The following is a 21,951-nucleotide window of genomic DNA, read 5'->3' as shown; positions in this document are numbered from 1 at the left end:
AAATACAGTACTTTTTGGTATGAAAAAATATCACTGTGTCTAAAGGCTATTCTGTATCCCCTGTTTTTTTTTTTTTTTTTTGTAAATGAAAAATAGTTTCAGTAAAATAGGGCTTATAAGCAACTTTTACAACATATACTATGCTAGTACAAAATAGCAACATACTAAGAAACAGGGCCAAAAAGGAAATATATAACCTTTAGATAACTTTTGTCTTTTTTTAACAAAACCAAACTTACAATATGGTAATGTTGGATGAGAAGCCATTCTTCTGACGTTATTAATAGCCTTCTTGAGCATCTGTTTAATATACAAAATAATAGAAAATAATTAAACAATACTACTGAACAAAAAACTTACTGAAGTAGAATAATTAGTAATCACAGAGAGTTGTTTCCTATCAAAATTCCTACTGAAAGCAAGTACTGGGTTTAGAGATTCAGACAGAAGTCAGTTTCTTCCAAGACTAGTGTAGATGTTAATACTCTTGCAGCTTTATACATCTAGGTAAATATTAACTTTTTGCTTCAGAGATTTATGGATCCAAATATAAACACTCCTTAGACTGCAGTCTTACCTCTTTTCTTGCCAATTCCTTTCTGATTCCATTAAATTTATTGGAATATTCCTGAATATTGTAAGATAAGCAAGAGAGAGGCAGAAGCATGGAAAGAAAGAGGTAAACAAACTTTAACAGAAGTAAAAAATAGGAAGGAATATATTTATTTTCAACTCTAGTTAATTTATTGTCATTGACTGAAAAGTGATTATTTGTGGGCATCCAGAATAAGCAATATACTCAGCAACTGGTAAAAAAAAATTCTTCAGAAGAGTTTGTAATTTTGCAAATACACATCCAATGGATTTTTAGCAGCACTTGTGTTCCTAAATTCCAGACTTTGCTTTAAGCAAAACACATGACCAAGAATGCTCTTTTTCTTAGTTGCTTAATTCCTAACTGGGAAGAGTTCAATATATGAAGAGGACTGGAGACATTAGACAATTAAGATAAAACCCCACCATCTAATTAAATCATAAATCCAACCCACAATACCACTATTGGAAAGAAACAGTAGGGATTTTTCATCAGGGAAATGCACTTGTATTTTCCTTGCATGTCTCTTCCCTTCTTTTCTTTCTATTAATGTATGCCAAAGTGAAGTGTTCATTCTTTTATTTCTGATTAGTTCTCCTCAAAAGTGTCTGAATACATTAAGGACTGCCTTTCCTCAGAAAATTGTTGGATTCAGTTTGTTTATGCATGTATTATTTAACTGAACATTTGAGAGAGAAGAAGGCATAAGTTTATATTTGTTCCAGGTGTTAACTTCAAATGATAACATGAAAGTTTGTTGCCAGAGCACTTACTTTCAACACAGCAGCTTACCACTTCTACACATGAATAGCAAGCTGGCACTGAACTACTTTCACAGAATCATTTAGGTTGCAAAAGACCTTTAAGATCATCAAGTCCAACCGTGACTTTCAACTGCTATGATTTTGTATAGTATTCTGCCACTGCTTTGTCTCTGAAACAGTAGATAGCGAATCAAGTATTTTAAATATGCTACTCTCCCCAGGCCTCCAATCATGTCAGGGTGTCAACTAGAAGAACGTATGAATTACAAATTTTTACTTAGAATCATGTTCATGCTCTTGCTTCACGTTACTAAATGTGATCCAAAGAGTTCAAAAGCAATGTTCTCCACATTTTCAGTTTGCAAACAAAAAGGAGGAAAAACACTTGGAAGGGAAATAATTGATTTTCTTGCTAAAATTTCCTGGGGTTTGGATTAGCAGAGGAATTGCAATCCTCTTAATTACATTTTGGAAGCAGATTTAGATCTTTCAATTCTCAAAGCTTTATTATTTGTTGAAGAGAAAGCCTTATGCTTCTTGGTTACCCAAGTTTATTTCAAAACACTTTCCTGAAGACAAAAAATAAGATTTTTCAAATACATATTTTCCTTTTTTTCATGTAAGTACTTTAAATGACAAGGGAAAAAGCTCAATGGTTTGGTAAAACACTGGTGAATAGAACAATATATACATTATAAGATTTAGGACAAGACAACAGAGGATGATATTCTTCAAACATTAATGCATATACCAATCAGTAAATAATTGCAACACTTAGGTCTCTAAACTTACAATTTATCTCTATGTGTAAGTGAAAGAAAAATTATTCATGTTCATTCTATTTCTTCACCAAAATGAAGGGCTGTGTTAAGTTTTCTGGCTACTAACTTTTACCCAGAAGTCAGTGGAAATCATATTCCTTCATTCAACAGATAAGCATGCATCATGATCTCCTGACGCCTACTGGATTATGCTTTGGAAAAATGCACTCTTACAGAAACATGCTTTTGAAAGACTACGCTAACATAAATTTCTGGTGCACCATCTCTGATTTAGAAGCCAAGTATCATTATCAAATGCAAATACTTTCATTACCAATGTAACTGACATTTGATTCTGTCAGTTCCCCCTTAACAACAGCTGATGGCTAGAACACTGATTGCTTTGTTGGAGAGTTGGGTGCTTTGAGCCTAATATGCAGTAGGACTGAAGAATATAAAAGCTTAAAATCTGACCCATCAGTTATTAAACTGGTGAATATTGGTGTCAGTTGTACTGGTTTGGCAGACAAGCTGTTGAACATTACCTGAGTTTCAAAGCTGAGAGTATGCACTATTTACTTCAGTGCTCTCTTAGAAACACCTCCTGTAAGAACTGTGTAAATACAGTGTACTGAAGGATCTGCTGGTGAGCCTCCTTACTTACCTTGTATGAACTGCGTAACAGGAAAAAGTGAAGAGTAACAAAAAAACCTCAGAGCTAATAAAACGTTAACTGCCTGAGTACCGCAAGTCCAATAGTTTCACTTGTTGATGGAAGTGAAGCAAAGACCACAAGACTGAAAAGCCGGTAATGGTAAAGAACAGTGGGCTCTATCTACTAAATGGGCTGCAAATTATGGAAAAGCAAAGATGGGAACAAGGATCGAAAGCAGTATCTGAAGGAACAAAGTAACAAATAGCTGCGACAAAGATTCGGTGAAGCTGGTTTTACTCCAGATTTGAGTCCTTCCACAGTAACACTATTCCCAAGAAGCCCTCTATCTTCCTTCATTTACTTTGTCCTTCATTCAGTACCTTTGTCTCCCCTCCCTAGTGGGCAGGTGTCGTTGTGGTTGGTTCTCTACTCTGCCACAGTCAAACAGTATCGCAAACAAAATTTAGGTCCAAAGTTTAACAGCAAACGCATTCAACACAAGCATAGCCATATATCTTCAGGTAAGACAGTTTTACTACATATAAAATAGAAAGTCATGTAAGAATAGTTTACAATAATAGATTATGTAATTACTTTGTTGAGAAATACACAAACACACTCAAAATCTATATATATGTATATATCTATATAAATGGAAGTGAGAGGAGAAAGTGGCAAAGTCATTCAAAGAATTCTTGCAGAAGAGACCTGATTGTGATACCAGAGCTGCAAAACAGGCAACTAGGATCAGCAGTTCCTACACAGAAAGGACAGGTGTAGGTACTGGCACAAGTGATAATGGGTATTACTTCCACATGTGGATAACATTATCATTCTTATAATGCTCATTCCTTATTTACTCCTCCTAACCATCCAATATTTTCAAAAACCAACTACAATATAAATTAACATGTGGCTCTTTCATTCTGCCACCACTTATGGACTTGCTCTGAGCTATTAAATACCACAAAGTGCAGTCAAGTCACAAGACTTAATGCATTCAGTTATCCAGGAAAACCCCACATCTATGTGCAGGCAGGTTAAGAGATACATGTGTCTTGTATAAGTGTTTCAGTCCAGTTAAGTGGGTCCGAAGCTAAACATCTCCCAGCTAAACGAATCAAGAGATCTGCATTATTAGAGAGCATCTACACTTCATAGGAACTAAGGTAAGTATGTTAATGGCCAGACTAGAATTATCATTTGATCTGAATTAAATTTGAGCTAATAGCTCAAATAGCTCAGGGCCAAGCTTCATTCCAACAGAATCTATCTCTAAAAGTAAGAGCCACCCTTGTGCAGGTGTCACCTCTATGATCAGAAGGATCAATTTGCTCATGTGGACCTAGTTACACTTTACTGGGGGTCTCTCACTCTAGTGTATTTCAGAAATGCTGAACAGTGAAACTGATCATCTCTGCTAAAACATGATCTTCAGAGGTGAGATATTTAATGATGCTACTAAGCAGAGTTATGGCAAAACTGTGCAGCACTTCAGAGATGACAGAGCTGAAAACAGCTTTGGAGAGAAACAGTCATGCATCAGCATGACGTATAGTTCAAACTATACATGACATTTGTAGCTGGTCCTATTTCTGCAGTACCGCCTTCCTCATTTTTCTTATGAAATCAAGAATCCCTATTTTTCCCAAGTTTAAGTTACTCAGTTTCCAGCGTTTAATTCATTTCACCTGAAGGCTCTGTCCTGCCAGTGAAATCTGCTTTAAGAGTTCATTTGCTGCCCGTTCTATAATACAGGCTCATACTAATATACAGTGCACTACAATAGTACTTTGTACAAGAGCAGAAGTTGGTATTTACTTTTACATAAAAGCTGGAATAGTCTGGAACTCAGAATGGAACTTAAGATTATGCTTAAAATAAAAGTTACCTCAATATTTCACACAAATATTTCTACGCAATCTTTATGAATTTATATCCTGAAATCTCCTGAATATATACTCTTTAGATACAGCATTTGGCTTCAAGTCATAAAAGAACAATTTAAACTGCAACTTCTTAGTTGAACCCTGATTCTTTATTTTTAAACTATGTATCTTAAGTATAGAAAGCGTATATGGCTTGACTAAAAACTTTGCTTGCTTAGTTGGTGTGTCCTAAATTCTGTGCAGTATTTTAAGCTATTAATTGAATGATTATAAAAAAATTTCAGCTTGCCTTGACTACACAGAAAAATTACATTTACTTACATGCTAATTGTAAAATATGACCAGTAACAGACAAAAGGAGAGAAGCAGACAGAGTACATAAGGTTAATCTTTGACAAGCGACTTACCACAGATGCACCCCTGCCAGTTTGTGTACTACCAAGCCAAGGCATATTGATAGGTGTGCCGGGATTACTGTGAGTATAAGGAGTGGTTCCCTGAACATTTACCAGATCATCTCGAGCATGTATAACTAAGAAATCATCAGCCCTATAAATGAAACAACATTGTAAGTTAGATTTCAAACAACAACACTAAATACCATGCTTTATTACACTGATTTATACACAGTCAAGCTGTGATACTGGAAACAGAAAGTATACCCTTTATTTTCTATTTCCACATCATCATCAACCCAGGTATAGATTTGTGTGGCTAAAATCGCAGAAACATCTAATTCTTGAATGTCATGACTCGATGCTATTGCAATGCAGTTCCGATTTGCCTGAAAAAAAGTAAGACACACAAAGGCAGGTACAAAAGGAATACTCAAAAATGTGCTTTTTTTTTTATTTTCTCTGGTTATGGTACAGTTGTTCAAAAAATATACACTTAATCAATTCACAAAATCCGAACATTTTTGTCTATAAATATATATACTTAAACTGTCTAAACTTGACATTTCCCTTTTAAAAGTTTATCTGCATCTGGGATAGCATCAAACACTATTTGTATTTTATACCTCTCTCAAGGAGCTCTAGTTTCTCCTTGCTTTCCTCAGAAGATAAACAAGAGGTAACTATACTACAATGCTTGCAACCAAGCTCCCCTCCTCCACTTAAGGCTTAAATAGTTAAACAGGAGAAGAAAAGATGACTTCCTGGCTGTCTTTAACAGAGAAGGAAAAAAATACTCCTACGCACAAGCTTAAAGAAAAAGTAGAGGCCACCTTTCCCTTCCCTAAATCCATTGCACAATAGAAAAAAAGACATTTTGTAGTAGAACTGTTTAATTATGAAAAGACAATTCTGAAGTGCTTTAGAGAAGGAAGCGCTGAGTTCAAGCTGCAGCAGGATGGCTGGCAAAGGATATCTCACTCATTCATAATGGGACTACTGCCTGTTTATCAGGCGGAAGTACAACAAAATTAGATTATTCTACCTCTTTTATACTCACCTTATTGACTGCAAAAGCAGTAATGATGTCAGACTCTTTATGGATTATTCTTGCCTTGCCTCCTGGGTATCCCAAATCTGTTTCTATCTGTATTTAAAAAGTAAAGCATATTTAAATGCAAACTTCTATGGAACACTGCTTTTTACTGGAAGTACAGAGACCAAACATTGGATCGTATGAAATTTCATGTTTGTGTTTTTTTTTTTCCCCTCTCTATTTTAATTCTAAGAAAATATGACAAATATAACCTGTAATAATTACAGTAAACCTGTTTCATGTGTAATAATCTAGCTTCCCACTGTCACACTGAGGTTACCACAGCAACACAGAAAGCATAATTTGTCACAGAATTCACAGTACTGTGCTCATTCTCAAGTTCTCAGGGATGCTGAACACCAGCGAGGCTACATGCACACTTGGGGGTGTTGATAATAAGAAAATTGAGTCTTGATGTTTTGTTCTTAAAAAATTTTGCTAAATGTTTTCTTGCTCTTAGCAAACACTTTCTGCCACTGAAACTGATGAAATAGTCCAACAGAAGGTGCAGACAAGATCCTGAGCAGGAAAATAAATTTGAACTTTGTCAGCTTATCTGTTCACCATTCTCCACCATCAAATAAATCTGGAATCCTGCACATTCCAGTACCACAAACTTTTTACTATCATATTTTTATTTTTTCTTTTTTCTTAATGCGATCTAATGTTATATTTGAATCTTGTCTACCTTTTTGTATTTTAGAAATGCATCCAGCTATATGCCAGCACACAAAATTCTGGACTCTACCAGCACTGTAGTACTCCTGTTCAGAATTAAAGAGCTCAGCATTGCAAGTATTAAACTGATAGACTACAGACTCCAGTCTCTTGTAGTTACAAATTAATTTTACAGTAAAAAAGGGCATTGCCAAACAAATGGTGACATAAAAATTCAAACCTCAATTACAAATGTAAAATTCTGTATTTTCTTCAAAACACAAAGAATTATTTCAGAACTATTGTTTCCCAGCCTCTCCCCTTCAATTTCTTAATTCTCTGGTCTTCCAAAGATTTAAACAAGGATATTTTAGTTGAAAAACAGTAAGATGATGCTGTCAAATAACTGCAAACAGTCTTTTTAAAAGTCTGAAAAAAGACTGTAGCTGTTATACAGCACAGAGTAGAATACCTTTTTTAATATTAAAACAAAACTGATACTCAGATGACCTTATGTATGTAAGACTGCACAAAGCTGCAGTGACAAACAGATACAGAAACATGATCAGTGTTGTATGGTAAACAAACCCACATGAAATTAAGATTATTTTTTCCCCGGTCAGTTCCAATTACCTACTAGCTAATACTGCGTTATTGCATAATTAATAACAACAAGGTACCCCAAGGACATAGGATGTTCTCATTTCTGTCTTCTCACTAGTTTTGCAAAAGACCACCTGAAGAATACAGTATTTGTTTGCATTTCTAGGCATAGTGTCATACTTCTTAGTCTCTCATACCAATTTTTCAAGAAAGTTGGTATAAAGTTGTTATATGGGTTCACTTGTCACCATCTTAAAACTAAGGCTTAGCGAAAATTTTTGGTAGCAAACTAGTATCATGCTAGCAAACTGCTCTAACTTCAGTTAACCACCTTCATTTACAGGCAGCTATTCTAGCCATCTCATACTGGTGAAAGCTCCTGTAGGTACTATGTTCCCACAGTACTACTGAATTTTTGTCACTTGAGCAAATCTCAACCTCAGCTCTTCATTTGGCATAGCTATGGAATTTGATAATACATATTGTTCTTACCTGATTGTTTAATCCAGCTAAGATACATTTGGTTTCAGATAGGCCCTAACACAAGTCTACTTTAACTCAATCTCTTGCAAAATAGAACGTTTAAGTTTATTTGCTATGTCAGCAAAGATTTTTTTTTAAGGGAGATCAGCACCACTTCAAAAAGGAACTATTTCATAATGATGTAAGGTCTAATTAATTTGAGCATTACTACTGTGTACCTTATTGATGATGGGCTCCTCCACCACAGAATTTTTCACGGTTTCATTGTGCTCCTCTAATGACTTCACCAAGGAAAGCACAACCACAGAACAAAGAATAAAGATAAGATATAACATGCAAGGTATCAAGGAAATCCTTAAGTCCTTGTTGTTTACCCCAACACAGAACAATTGAAACACAACAGTACATTTGCATACACACACACATACATATGTGTTTTATACAGTAACAGTAATTATCAAATTCTAAACTCAATATTCAGTACAGAAGACACTGATTTATTTATTCTATACTGTAACAGCATCTTGTCCATCTCAAAAGTCGTATTTCTTGGAAAATAAGCCATCTCCACTGACATTTTGCCAGTAACAAGAGGATACAAAATAAAGCCAATATACCTATGCTGTGTAAGGCTGTCAATAGTCCTGCTTGGAAACCTATGAAGCCCACCTAAAATATTCCAAAATACCTTTCCATATAGCATAGCAGCACGGCCGCATTAACATAAGACATGATCAGAAATGGTGCATCTTCAAAGGACAAGACCAAAGAAAATTTTCCTTTTAATTGCAGTCTGTAGTGAACAGCCAGCCACAAATACTCAAACAAGCTAAAATTCTAGTTGTGACAAGACAAAGATTAGCTCATACAGAACTCTTTGCTGCCATGGCTTTGCCAGTCATGAATACTCTTTTTCTCCTGAATGTTTAATTTGTTTGGATCTGCTTCTTTCTCCTATGTTTCTCCTACTCCATAGGTTTTTCTATAATACACGTGATTCTTTCAAATTATTGGGAGTAGGGTTCAGTGACAAAGAAAAGGAGCAATATATAGTCAAAGACTGATTATTTTTTAGAATATTCAAAGAAACAATGGACAAAGATTTTTTAATATGAAATACTGTAGATTTAGAGTCATAGCCAAGTATATTATACACTCATGCTCTAGAAAGCCAAATAACTTAAGTAAAAGCTCATAGATTGAGCTGCAACATTTTATGCATTTTACATACCATACCAACCTCATTCAGGCATCGCTTCTTTGTAAAAATATTTCTGATAAAGGTTTCCTGGACTTCTTCCTGTTTAACTAAGTACTGCCAGAGCCTTTTCACAGATAGTGCAACATGACTGTTAGATCTACAGAATAAAGTTAAAATAAAAATTTACATCATGCTCATACTTATAGGAGACAGCAATACCTTATATAATAATCAAACTATAGTCAGAAGAAATGCGGAAGAAAAAGTACAGCTCTCTAAACAAGAGCTATTCAGAAGCATTCTGGTACCATCTTCCTGACAAACCTATGTGTGAGAGGAGGTGCAAAAGAAAGAAAGAAAAGAACAAGTAGCATTTTCACCTCTGATCTTGGGACATGTGAGAAAAATCTCTTTAAGAGATTACACAACAATAAGGTCAGTATACAGATTATTTATTAGTCCACCTCATGCTTTACAACATGGATCATTTCTGTTTATTGCTGTCCTGGTTTCAGCTGGGATAGAGTTAGTTTTCTTCTTAGTAGCTGGTAGAGCGCTGTGTTTTGTGTTTAGGATGAGAATGACATTGATAACACACTGATGTTTTGGTTCTTGCTGAGCAGAGTTTACACTAGTCAAGGACTTTTCAGCTTCTTGTGCTCTGCCAGGTGCATAAGAAGCTGGGAGGGAGCATAGCTAGGACAGCTGACCCAGACTGGCCAAAGGCCTATTCCATACCATATGACATCATGCTCAGTATATAAGCTTGGGAAAGGAGAAGTAAGGGGGGGACATTGGGCGTGATGGCGTTTGTCTTCCCAAGTAACCGTTACGTGTGATGGAGCCCTGCTTTCCTGAGGATGGCTGAACACCTGCCTGCCCATGGGAAGTAGTGAATGAATTCCTTGCTTTGCTTTCCTTGCGCGCACGGCTTTTGCTTTACCCATTAAACCGTCTTTATCTCAACCCATGAGTTTTCTCACTTTTACTCTTCCGATTCTCTCCCCCATCCCACCAGGGGGGAGTGAGCGAGCGGCTGTGTGGTGCTTAGTTGCTGGCTGGGGTTAAACCACGACAGTCCTTTTTGGCGCTCAACATGGGGCTCAAAGGGTTCAAGATAATGACAGATTTAAGTGGAATGTGCTAGACTGAATTTATAGCTGTTAGTGCTGTTTAGGTATTAATCGGCAGGCTTCTGTACTTGCCACAGGGCTTGCTTGCCTTACCATATATTACAGTCTAGTGCTCATTAGTGGCTGCTTTTTGCTTTTGCTGCTTGCTGAACTGCTTATCATCTTACTCTGCTGTACCTGGGAACATTTTGATAACAACAACGGCCATGCGCCTGGGCTGGCAGAAGGCCAGGGCATCGCTGCTGTACTGGACAGGCTGCAACTCCAGTGTGAACTCGAGTGGAAGGGACTGTGACCTGTGGATGAGTCCATCCGGGAGCAGGACACCCCGAAGCATCTGTGGACATGGATAAGCCCATGCCAGAACAGGTATGTCTCGAAGCGTCTGTGGCCATGGTTATGTCTGTGCCGCAGCAGGTATACCTCTTGAAGGGGTTGTGGCCCAAGGATAAGTCCACGCTGGAGAAGGTACACCTCGAAGCATCTGTGGCTGTGGATAAGTCTGTGCTGCAGCAGGTACACCTTGAAGCATCAGTGGCTGTGCATGAGGTCATGCTGGAGCACCTCAAAGTGTGTGGCCATGGGTAAGGCCATGGTGAAGCAAGTTTACTTCTGAAGAGACTGTGGCTGCGGGTAAGGCCATGGTGGAGAAAGTTTACTTCTGAAGAGACTGTGGCTCATAGACAAGGCTCCACTTCGAGCAGGTAAACCCCTAAGGGACTGCAGTCTGTGGATAAGTCCAAGCCGGAGCAGGGGCAAGGGGAGGAGTCCATTGCAGTGTTAAGCCCAATGGTCTGGTCCAAAGGGGCCAGGGGTGGAGATTGTAATGGAAATACCTTTAAATTGTTGTAACCCGGGATTTGAGTTTCATGTTATGGGAATTACTATAGCAGGAATCCCTTATTGCTAGCCAGGGTAGGAACAGGGGGAGGAGTTCCTTGCAATGTTAATCCTGACCCAAAGGGGCCGGGGTGGAGATTGTAATGGAAATACCTTTAAATTGTTGTAACCCATGATCTGAGTTGCATGTTATAGGAATTACCATAGCAGGAACCACCTGAACCAATGGAGGAGAAGCCTTACAAGAAGCAGTGCAAGTGCAGCAGTGACCCGACCTGAGCTGGCTTTGGTGCCCAATAACTCCACACAACACACCACCTCTCCTGTCCTAAGCGACCACCATCACAGATGGAGCCCAAAGTCACGGACTAAATGAACTCAATGGACATTATGTGGACATTTGTGGATGTTTATGGACATTTTACAGACATTTTACAGGGGTGGTGGTTAATGAGGATGTATTGGATAATGTGGGACCTGAGCATGACGTAAATGGTATGGAATAAGGGGTAGATACTGTCCTGGTTTCAGCTGGGATAGAGTTAGTTTTCTTCTTAGTAGCTGGTAGAGCGCTGTGTTTTGGATTTAGGATGAGAATGACATTGATAACACACTGATGTTTTGGTTCTTGCTGAGCAGAGTTTACACTAGTCAAGGACTTTTCAGCTTCTTGTGCTCTGCCAGGTGCATAAGAAGCTGGGAGGGAGCATAGCTAGGACAGCTGACCCAGACTGGCCAAAGGCCTATTCCATACCATATGACATCATGCTCAGTATATAAAGCTGGGGGAAGAAGGAGGAAGGGGGGGACATTGGGCGTGATGGCGTTTGTCTTCCCAAGTAACCGTTACGTGTGATGGAGCCCTGCTTTCCTGAGGATGGCTGAACACCTGCCTGCCCATGGGAAGTAGTGAATGAATTCCTTGCTTTGCTTTCCTTGCGCGCACGGCTTTTGCTTTACCCATTAAACCGTCTTTATCTCAACCCATGAGTTTTCTCACTTTTACTCTTCCGATTCTCTCCCCCATCCCACGGGGGGGAGTGAGCAAGTGGCTGTGTGGTGGTTAGTTGCTGGCTGGGGTTAAACCACAACAATTGCTAATGAGTGCTTCTATCACATGGACAATGAATGACTAACACTTCCTGCTAGGAACACATCACCAGCTGTGTAACATCTCTGAAACATCCATGACTTTCCAGTAACAAAATTGGAAGGATTGCAGAATCAGATCAGACTTCAAATGTTTATGCTTATCCCTAGAAACTGTATGCTCAAGTAAAACTTGTAAATACAAATACAGCTGCTTATGGCAGGCCAAAATCCATCAAACCTTGAATCGCTTTAAATCATAATTTAAAAATAATGCCAGGCAGCAGATACATGTTAAGCTCTTCCTTTTTAATCAGCTCAAGTTACTAAAACTAAGTGTGACAGTTGTGAGGTATTTGACAACAAAAAGACAGACTTTCTGTTGATTCTGCAACCACAGGTGATAGTAAGATTAAAAAGGCAGGAATCTATTTACAAAGTGACAATTTAAGAAACTGACCAGACTTTTCTGGCTGAACATGCAATTATATGGAATCACAACTATGCAAATATTATAAATAGTAAGTATTTCTTACCTCATCTTAGGAAAAGATATTGATAAGAATGTAATTTTATTCCCTCCAAAAGTGGGGCAATTATTTAATTCATTGTCCCTCATCCTTAATTGTCTTTCAGGGCAAATTTGTTATTCGTTATTTTGTTGTCAACCATTGTTTTTCCACAGAGGCACTCAAAATCAATGTTAAGCTTCAATAAAAGAACTTACAAAAATTAGAAACTTTTGTTTTTCCTGATCTTGCTTTAGACCAGAGGTGCATGAATTCTGATGTGTACCCACAAGTTCACAATGGATTAAAGCAAGTCTAGAAACTGGCTTTATATAGTTATTGAAGTCATGGTCTGTCACATGCATTAACAACAAAGCTTGACGTATATTAAAGATAATATAGTCAGTGTTCATAGAAATTAGACTCACCTGAAAGGAGTGTTTGTAGGCTCAAGTAAAGTTTTATGGCGAAGCAGTGCAGGACCAGCAGCTAAGGCATCTTCAGAAGCATGAACTGAAATATAATGTTGAGGTGGACCCCCATATAGCTCAAGACGTCGGAGAAGAACTTGTTCCCAGCGCTGTAGTGTTTTCAGAACTGCATGGCATATTGGGGAGCTAACTGGAAGCTCTAGAAAGAAAAGTAAACAACAATAAAAAACCTTCCTTCTCCATTATAACCTCAACAAAGATAATTCCACAGCCGAAGGCTGAAGTGTATTTCAAATATCTCCAAAAGTAAGCTTTATTCAAACTTCACCTTGATATTTGTAAGTATAAAAAGATGAACTGCTTTGTGCTATCATTGCTAAATACAGGAACAGACTTCTCCAATGCTGACAGAAATGAAATATCATGGAACACATCCTCCTGGAAGCTATGTCAAGGTGTATGGATGACAGGCAGGTGATGAGAGAAAGCCAACATGGCTTCCCAAAGGTCAAATTGTGCCTGACTAATCCAGTGGCATTGTACAATGGATTGACTGTGCCAGCGGGCAAGGGAAGAGCAACTGATGTTCTCTGCTTTTGACTTCTGTAAGGCCTTTGACACAGTCCCACACAAGATCCTTACCTCTAAATTGGAGCGATAAGCATTTGATGGATGGACTGTTCGATGGATAAGGAATTGGCTGAATGACTGCATCCAAAGAGCTGGAAAAGGTGGACAAGGGAAGAGCTACGGATGTCATCTATCTGGACTTCTGTAAGGCCTTTAACACAGTGCCCCATAATATCCTTCTCTCTAAATTGGAAGGATATGGATTTGATGGGCAGACTGTTCAGTGGATAGCAAACTGTCTGGATGGTCACATCTAGAGGCTAGTGGTCAATGGCTTGATGTCCAAATGGAGATCAGTAACAAGTGGTGCCCCTCAGGGGTGTGTATTGGGGTCGGTACTGTTCACTATCTTTGATAATGACATAGACAGTAATAGTGAGTGCACTCTCAGCAAGTTTGCAGATAACACCAAGATGAGTGGTATAGTTGATTTGTTAGAAGAAGGGATGCCATCCAGAGGAACCTTGACAGGCTTGAGAAGTGGGCCCATGTGAACCTCATGAGGTTCAACAAGGCCAAGTGCAAGGTCCTGCACCTGTGTTAGGGCAATCACCAGTATCAATACAGGCTGGGGGATGAAGGGATTGAGAGCCACCCTGCAGACAGGGACTTGGGGATACTGGTCAGCCAGCAATGTGTGCTCACCACCCAGAAAGCCAACCATATCCTGGGCTGCATAAAAAGAAGCATGGGCAGCAGGGTGAGGGAAGTGATTCACCCTCTTTAATTCATTCTCATGAGACACTACCTGGAGTACTACATCGAGCTCTGCGGCCCCAGTACAAGAAAGACATGGACCTTTTAGAGCGGGTCCAGAGGAGGGCCACAAAAATGGTCAGAGATGGAACACCTCTCCTATGCAGAAAGGCTGAGAGAGTTGGGGTTGTTCAGCCTGGAGAAGAGGAGCTCTGGGGAGACCTTACTGCAGCCTTTCAATACATAAAGAGGATTTATAAGAAAGATAGGGACAGACATTTTACCAAGGCCTGTAGCGATAGGACAAGAAGTAATGGTTTTAAACTAAGAGAATAAATTTATGTTAGTTATAAGGAAGAAATTTTTTACAGTGAGGATGGTGAGACACTGGAACAGGTTGCCAGAGAAGCTGTAGATGCCCCATCCCTGAAAGTGTTCAAAGTCAGCTTGGATAGGTCTTTGAACAACATGATCTAGTGAAAGATGTCCCTGCCCACAACTGGGGGTTTGGACTAGATCATCTTTAAGAGGTCCCTTACAATCCAAACCATTCCATGATTCTATGAAACAAGGAGTAGGAACGATGTAACTTGAATTACAAAGGACTATAGGGCTTCTACCAAGAAATAAATATTGTAAACATTCGTCCATGACTAAGAGGCAAAGAAAAAACTAAGTATGCAGAGACTTCTGCTAACTACTGAGCATTCCTTCTCACCCACTCATCTTACCCACCCACCATGTTATTTCATAAATATACCTATATAATAAACAGTATCAGAACAATTATTCCCAGATCATGGAAAAATTAGGAACTTTTAAACTAAAAATAAAGCTACAACATACATATTATTCAACACATCACTGATTTTAAATGTAGTTAAGTATGGAAAGACAACTCTGCTGCTCATTACCTGAAAGATCATGTCCAGCCAAAGGGTAGAAAATCTTCAAATTGTGAAGTACCAGCTGAACCATTGCCAATCTCATCAGTGACCAACTAACAAGAAAGCACTAGTAAGTCATTTACTAATAGGAAAATAAATTTTTCTCACTTATTCACAATTAGGATTTAAATGTAGAGCTTTAAATCTTCATTATAAACTGCTGATAGCTACAAACAGTATTTCAGAATATTAGAGATACTTTGAATTCAAAAGTCACTATATCATGTATTAATAAAACATGTAAAATAATCATTGTGAAAAATTAACTATTAAGTCTAGTTATTTTATGGCTGTGCCTTATCAAGTAACTGGTGTATTATCTCAAAAATAAAAGGCCAGAAATGCAAGTCCAGCCATTGCAGAACATTTTGCATTCTAAAGAGTTACTTACCTGTATGAATTTGAATTAGAATGCTCTTGATTATGTGAATTTGATGCAAACACATCACCATCAATATCTTCATCATCTTCGCCACTTTCCTGACTCTCTTCTGAATCATATTCCACTCTACCTTGCGATGGAAGGAAAGGCTAAAAATTTAAACAATATTCCTTGAGTATCTTCTAGCCCACATCTAGTCTTAAATTATCTTTTGAAAAATACATCATTATATTTTATGCTTTTTATAAAAAAGCAGGCATATCATCTTATTTTTAGTAACATTTGCAGTTTGTACCTCATGAAAAGGGTACCTGTCCATGAGCACTGCATACTTTAACAGCTTAACCATTTTTTTATGTTACTCAAAATTCTAATACTGAAAATGAAAATACTAACAGTTTTCCAATTCTTATTTTGCTTTACTTTCATGTCAGATATATCAAACCACACATAGGACACACAAGCTTGTTGTCTGCCAGGTAGAAACCAAAACCACTACTGTATTTTCTCTCTAGTTCTTCCAAGGGCTCAGAGGACTAAAGAAAAAGAAAATCCTATCCCCTGTCTACAGAGTTCAGTATTTAGGACAAGCCCACCATCAGTGCCCCCCTGTGTTACTCAGTATTGGCAATTTCTTTTTTGTCCTTGCTCCCAAAATACTGCTTACATATTTATTTTGCTGATATGGCTAATATTTGATATAGAAATGTGCCATACAACTCCATACAATTCTTTAACTTTCTACAAATAATGATCTGCCACAGGAGACTTGACAGAAGACAACATAATTTGATTTCTAGTAAGTATAAACGTTCATTTCACCCATTTGAAAGAGATGATAAAAAGCTTCTCAACATTTCCTTGTCCATCTAAACAGCTTATCCCTAATCACCTATACATTCCTACTCTGCAACTGTAAAAAGCAAATGTTTTGTTCATAGCATTATCTGAAAACAAGTAAACTTCATAACTACAGTTTTTAAGAAAGCTGTTTCAAAAATATCTATAGGCAATGTTTTAGAAAAAGCTAAATACGAGTAATAAAAACAGGCAGCTTCTATCACACATCTAAATTAATACCTAGAATAAAGACTAAGAAGAAAAAAATTACCATTCCAGAAGTGACAGAAGATATTTAACTGTCGTAATAGCAAAAAATTACCTTTGCAATGAAATAATCCCAGATGCTAAGCTCAGGAGGAATAAACCTTTCCTTGGAAGATGAAGATTCTTGGTCTACCAATGGCAATGCAGGCGACTGAGAACTCTCTTTTGGAGAGGTTTTTGATGAAAGTCTGTAACGTTTTTGCTGTTTCTCTCCATCATCTACAGAGGAAGAAAATACAGTATGTTGCTTTAAATTGTCTACTCCACCTCCCTACTGCTTTTAATAAAGAGATTTATAATAGAATGTAAAAATCTTCCTCATTACAAGTTTTCAGAATTTTATCTTAACATTTCTGTAGCAAATAAGCATAGCAAATGTTAATCCTCAAATATGCAAAACTAATATATAACTACAACTCTAGAAGGGGAAAACCCCCAGCACAAATATAGAGTAGTAGAGTACACCCATAACTGCATTGGAAGCTTTCTTCCTACAAAGATGACAAATTGCTCAAGCAACAATACTGCAAAACTAATTTACTTTAAATAGCACTACTGAATACTGATCATGCTTGTTTTTTAAGACAAGCCAAGAGTCTTGTTTTTCAGACTACATAGTGCAAATATCTAAGCTTGCCATTCCTCCTCCAAGTTCTAACTGCATGTCTCCTTCCAGAGGAGGTCTGTACTTTTTTATAAACCGTACAATTCTGATAAATCCATATGCCCTGACAATATATTTCTTTAGCAAATATAAAAGATCCCACTTTAACTAATACAATCTGATATATACCTTATCAAATAGGGAAAGACTAATTATTTGTAATAATACTCTAACTCCTAGGAGTTGAGGGGTCCCCTCACTTCCCCCACCATTTACTTTTTTCAGAATAAGAAGTGTCTACAACAGATTTATTTGAATTACATTCTTGATGATCACAGTACTCAAGGAAATAGCTTATCCAAGCTATCGGGAACATCTTAATGCAGTTATATCACAAATGAACAAACAAGCAAGCCTCATATCAGATCCCTTATTTTCTTGTTAATTGAGAAGTATCAACTTCACAAATATGGAAAAAGTAATGGCTTACTTAAAAAGAGGCTCACATAACCATCTGATGACTTGAAACCATTCCAATTCTTGGTAGGTGGACTGTATTCCAATACAGCCTTTCTGTTATTACAGGATGAATGATATTGATTGTCACTGTCCCTGACCAGTAAGCTAGTGTTCTGGCTCTCCAGAATATTTCTGAAGTGGAAGGGATGAGGGAGAAAGGGAATCATATTTGGAGATTTGATACAACATGGTAGCCTTCATTCATCTTCCATTACAGACAAAATGGACTTGAATCCATTTCCTACTTGATTGTAAAACTTGTTTTTTATTTTCAAGTAGATAAATGTAATGCATGGAGATTAGTTTCTACAGTGAAACAATTGAATGGGTTCAAGATTTAGCTAAAAAAAAGAAAGCTAAAACATTAAGATAAAGAGGGAGTAGATTTTTCAAACTGCCTTTTGAAGTCCCCAAAACTTTCAAAACCTATTTAACCAAGTACTAAACATATACTTTTTTCCAGTTTTTTACATTTTCTCTTTTCCAGTTGAGATTTGAAACTACAACATCACCCAAAAGAATCACAGAACACACTTAAGTTCCACCCCACTCCACTTTTTTTAAGTGCAAAAAAAAAAGCAGTTGGGGAAGAAGAGTATAGAAAAACTTTTTGCTTGTTTCTTGTTTAAGTGTTTGGTTTTTTTTTTATTTTGCATAGAGCAATAACGAGATCAGGCAGTTAGTCATAAAAGATCTCATCTAAACACCTCTTAAGTAAAGGGGAATATGGGTTGCCTTATGATTTGAGTCTTTGACTGAGGTAACAAAAGTAATAAATAGGTTCAAAGAAAGGAAATCTGCAGGCTAAAAGAGCTGAACTGGAGATTACATATCCCTATCACTGAGTTCAAGCATCAACATGTTGGGCCAGACTCGTTGCAAGAATGAACTAATATGAACATTACAAATGTAAATGGGTGCTTTATTGTTTTAACTTTCCTTATTCCCTTCTGCTACCAAGGGCCCACAAAACTAACTTCCATTGAAGCTTCTGAAATTACTTTCTCCTGTTAACAATGCTGGGGATGGCATAAGAAGAGCCAGCACGCCTATGTATGCCTGGAGTGAACAACTACAAAGAAGTATTTCCTAAACCCTCATTTTGTTTTGTTTACATGTTTTATCCACAGGAGACTTTTGAGTCTTGATATATGCTTGAAAGACTACTTGCTTTGAAACTCTTATGGGTACTCCAATCACTTGAAAACAGAAGGTCTAACACTCTGGATGAAAGAAAAACAGCGCTCATTTAAGAACAGTTATATTCCACATAGGACTTACATGCTCATAACACAAACTGAGCCACCTGTAAACACTGAGGGAGGTAAGATTTAAGTTGATTTAAAAAAAAAACAACTTGAGTTTTTTATACCTCACAACTATGATTTTTCATGTGTTTTTTTTAATTTCTTTTTGAAATGGGCAAATTCTCTGTGTTCACAGTGGCCGATGGAATTTTTTCATAATTTCTGGTCATTTTTGGACCAGAAAAACCCATGTTTTTCCAAGGATTTTCAAAAACATTTTTGACCATGTAAGAAGACAACCAGTTCCACTACAAGCAGCTGAACTATAAAATAAATTTATATAGATAATCTAATAAAAGCTGAAGACAGCATCTCATCTTTCATCTTGAAACTGGTATATTTCAACAGTTTGTGTTGCACTACTATACTGTATCATAATTTTTTTTTTCCTGTTAGGGATATTATTTGAAATCCACTTACCTGTACTAAAAGTCGCAAATATAATAGCTTCAGTACAATGCCTTTTCATTTCATTATTTAAAGCTCATCGGGTAAGAAAGAGCATGCACATGCATCACTGTATGAATTTTTATCAATTGCTCAAAAAAAAGAAATTCACTAGGCATAAAATAAGGAGCAAGTGTTGCATGATACAGAAATAAGCAAGTATATGCTTGCAGGTTGTTCTTCTAAACAGAATTCAAAAAGCAAATGCTTTACTTTAAAACAGTACTTTTTTCCATTCTGTTGGATCATTCTCTGTATCTTTAAGAATACTGCAAGCTAGCCATTGGAAACAAATTCAGTATTTAAGGCAAATGCACAACCATCTAAGTGGTTTGACCTACATACTACTGATGCCAATTTCTTTTTTTGCATTCTAAAAATCTTTAAATAAATTAACAAATTCATTAAGAATCTGACTTTGTCATTTGGGATTTCAGATCATCAATTATATTCACTTTCAAATTTCTCATATTTCTAGTTAAAACTCTTTTACACGTTTACATTTATCTTGGGTCTCATTTTACTTATAAGACAAATGTAAAATTTATGTTACTTTCCAAGATTATTGTAATCTGTCAGACATGGAAAATGCTTCTATTTCTGCCAAGATCTAATACATGCAGTGATATTCAAAAGACTTGTTGCTCACATCACCTCCTTTCCAGCTTCCCAGGAAGAGCTAAAAGGCAGATCTCTTTCAATTTCCCCAAAAAACTAAAATGCAAGACAGAGTTACTGTGTTTTATTGAAGACTGTGTGCAGACATGAAGCATCAACACCCCATGACCCTACAAGAAATGCAAGTCCTCATTAAGAGATGTAAAATTATGAAGAAGTCCTCTTAAAAAAAGCATCACCCTTGACTGAAGGCATCAACAATTATTAGCACTGCTGAAGCCCAGAACAGAGTGGGATGACAGACATGACAAAGAAACACTGATTTTGAATCACACCTCAAATCCTTTTAGTAAGTGTAAAGCCCTGCACAGATTTCTAATTCTTTGGGAAGCTATGAAAGCCAACTAGAACAGCAGCCCGGTGAAAATCTACACTCCTGGACACTTTGACTTCAAACCTAAAAAGAATTTTAATTTTGCAAGGTTACCAATCCTGAAATTTTCAACATGATATTCTGCTTTCTCACGGGCAATAACCCATGTGGCCAAAGTGATTAATTTAATGAATTAGCACTCAACAGTGGCAACTGCAATTCAGTTCCATAAGCTGCAGTTTGATTTACTGTATGTACACAAGACTGTAGATTCTTTATTGTATTTATGCACCATTTAATGACTAGTGATTCACTGAAAAGCTCAAAGCAAGTATATATTAAACTCTCAGATGTTTCTGAAGACATTATATACATTGTGGACATTTCAATAAATGAATGGAAACCTCTCAAAAAATCAGATAAGCACAACGAAGTACTTAGTGGCATACACAAACTTTGTTGATATATCCTGTTCTGACCATCTAAGGCTTCTTGTACTGAATCAAAGTAACTCCATCATTCACAGTGCAAATACTTCAAAGTCAAACTTCTAATCTGTTTTAATGGTTGACTTAACCAAGAATAAGATTAATAGTGTGAAGACACAGACTTTAACACAGAATAGAAAGGCCATACAAGTAATGAAGTACTCAGTACTCCAAAGTACAGTAAGAAAACAGGCCCAATGTTGCAGTCTTGAATTCCAGCTCAGAATTAAAGGCAATTATTCTCACATTTATGTCAAAGTTTCCATCACTAACAATATCACAGGGAATTCTGTATTAAAAAGGAGTAGTTTGGCATGGCTGTTGTAGGTCCTTATACAGGCTGGAAGGCTTTAAAACTTGAGGAATCTGTATCCCTTTATCTATTCTGAGATTAAGACATTCCTGGAGATAAAGTCTAAAAACGAACACTATTTACTGTTGTTCCTGATTTGCTGGTGAAATTGAGTAGCAGATTATAGCACTGCTGGATCTAGTCTGAAGCAGAGAGCATCTAGTCTGAAGCACCGCTAATGCAAGTTCCATTTCTGTGGTGGTTTTGTTTCAGATTGTGGATGAAACCTCACAGTAGGTACAACAAGCAGATAAATGCAAGAGTTCTAAGGGTTTGTTTTTTCAATTGCCTAAACAAAACTTGGCCAAACAATAAATTCATCTTCTGCTTAGATGCTCTGTTACTTTACGTCAGACATTTATAAAATCTGTCATGGCAGT

General features: G+C 37.1%; 1 protein-coding gene across 15 annotated transcripts in view; it reads right to left on the bottom strand.

Moving 5' to 3' along the window:
• DMXL1 (Dmx like 1) overlaps positions 1-21,951 on the bottom strand; it is an 86,620-nt gene that overhangs the window by 8,314 nt on the left and 56,355 nt on the right. For 9 of the 15 annotated variants that reach the window (XM_087742640.1, XM_087742654.1, XM_087742644.1 and 6 more), the window contains 11 exons: positions 16,919-17,082; positions 15,766-15,905; positions 15,342-15,427; positions 13,099-13,300; positions 9,130-9,256; positions 8,117-8,179; positions 6,120-6,206; positions 5,327-5,448; positions 5,072-5,213; positions 578-628; positions 240-300 (listed from right to left, as the gene is read on the bottom strand). In XM_087742640.1, the coding sequence (XP_087598766.1) occupies positions 240-300; positions 578-628; positions 5,072-5,213; positions 5,327-5,448; positions 6,120-6,206; positions 8,117-8,179; positions 9,130-9,256; positions 13,099-13,300; positions 15,342-15,427; positions 15,766-15,905; positions 16,919-17,082 (1,245 nt within the window). The other 6 variants (XM_087742641.1, XM_087742647.1, XM_087742643.1 and 3 more) reach the window with 4 other exon arrangements.

This window comes from Nipponia nippon, unplaced genomic scaffold (assembly GCF_047370975.1).
Source record: "Nipponia nippon isolate SJK-2023a ecotype South Korea unplaced genomic scaffold, ASM4737097v1 scaffold_8, whole genome shotgun sequence".
Lineage (NCBI taxonomy): Eukaryota > Metazoa > Chordata > Aves > Pelecaniformes > Threskiornithidae > Nipponia > Nipponia nippon.
This window is presented reverse-complemented; position numbering and strand designations above follow the sequence as displayed.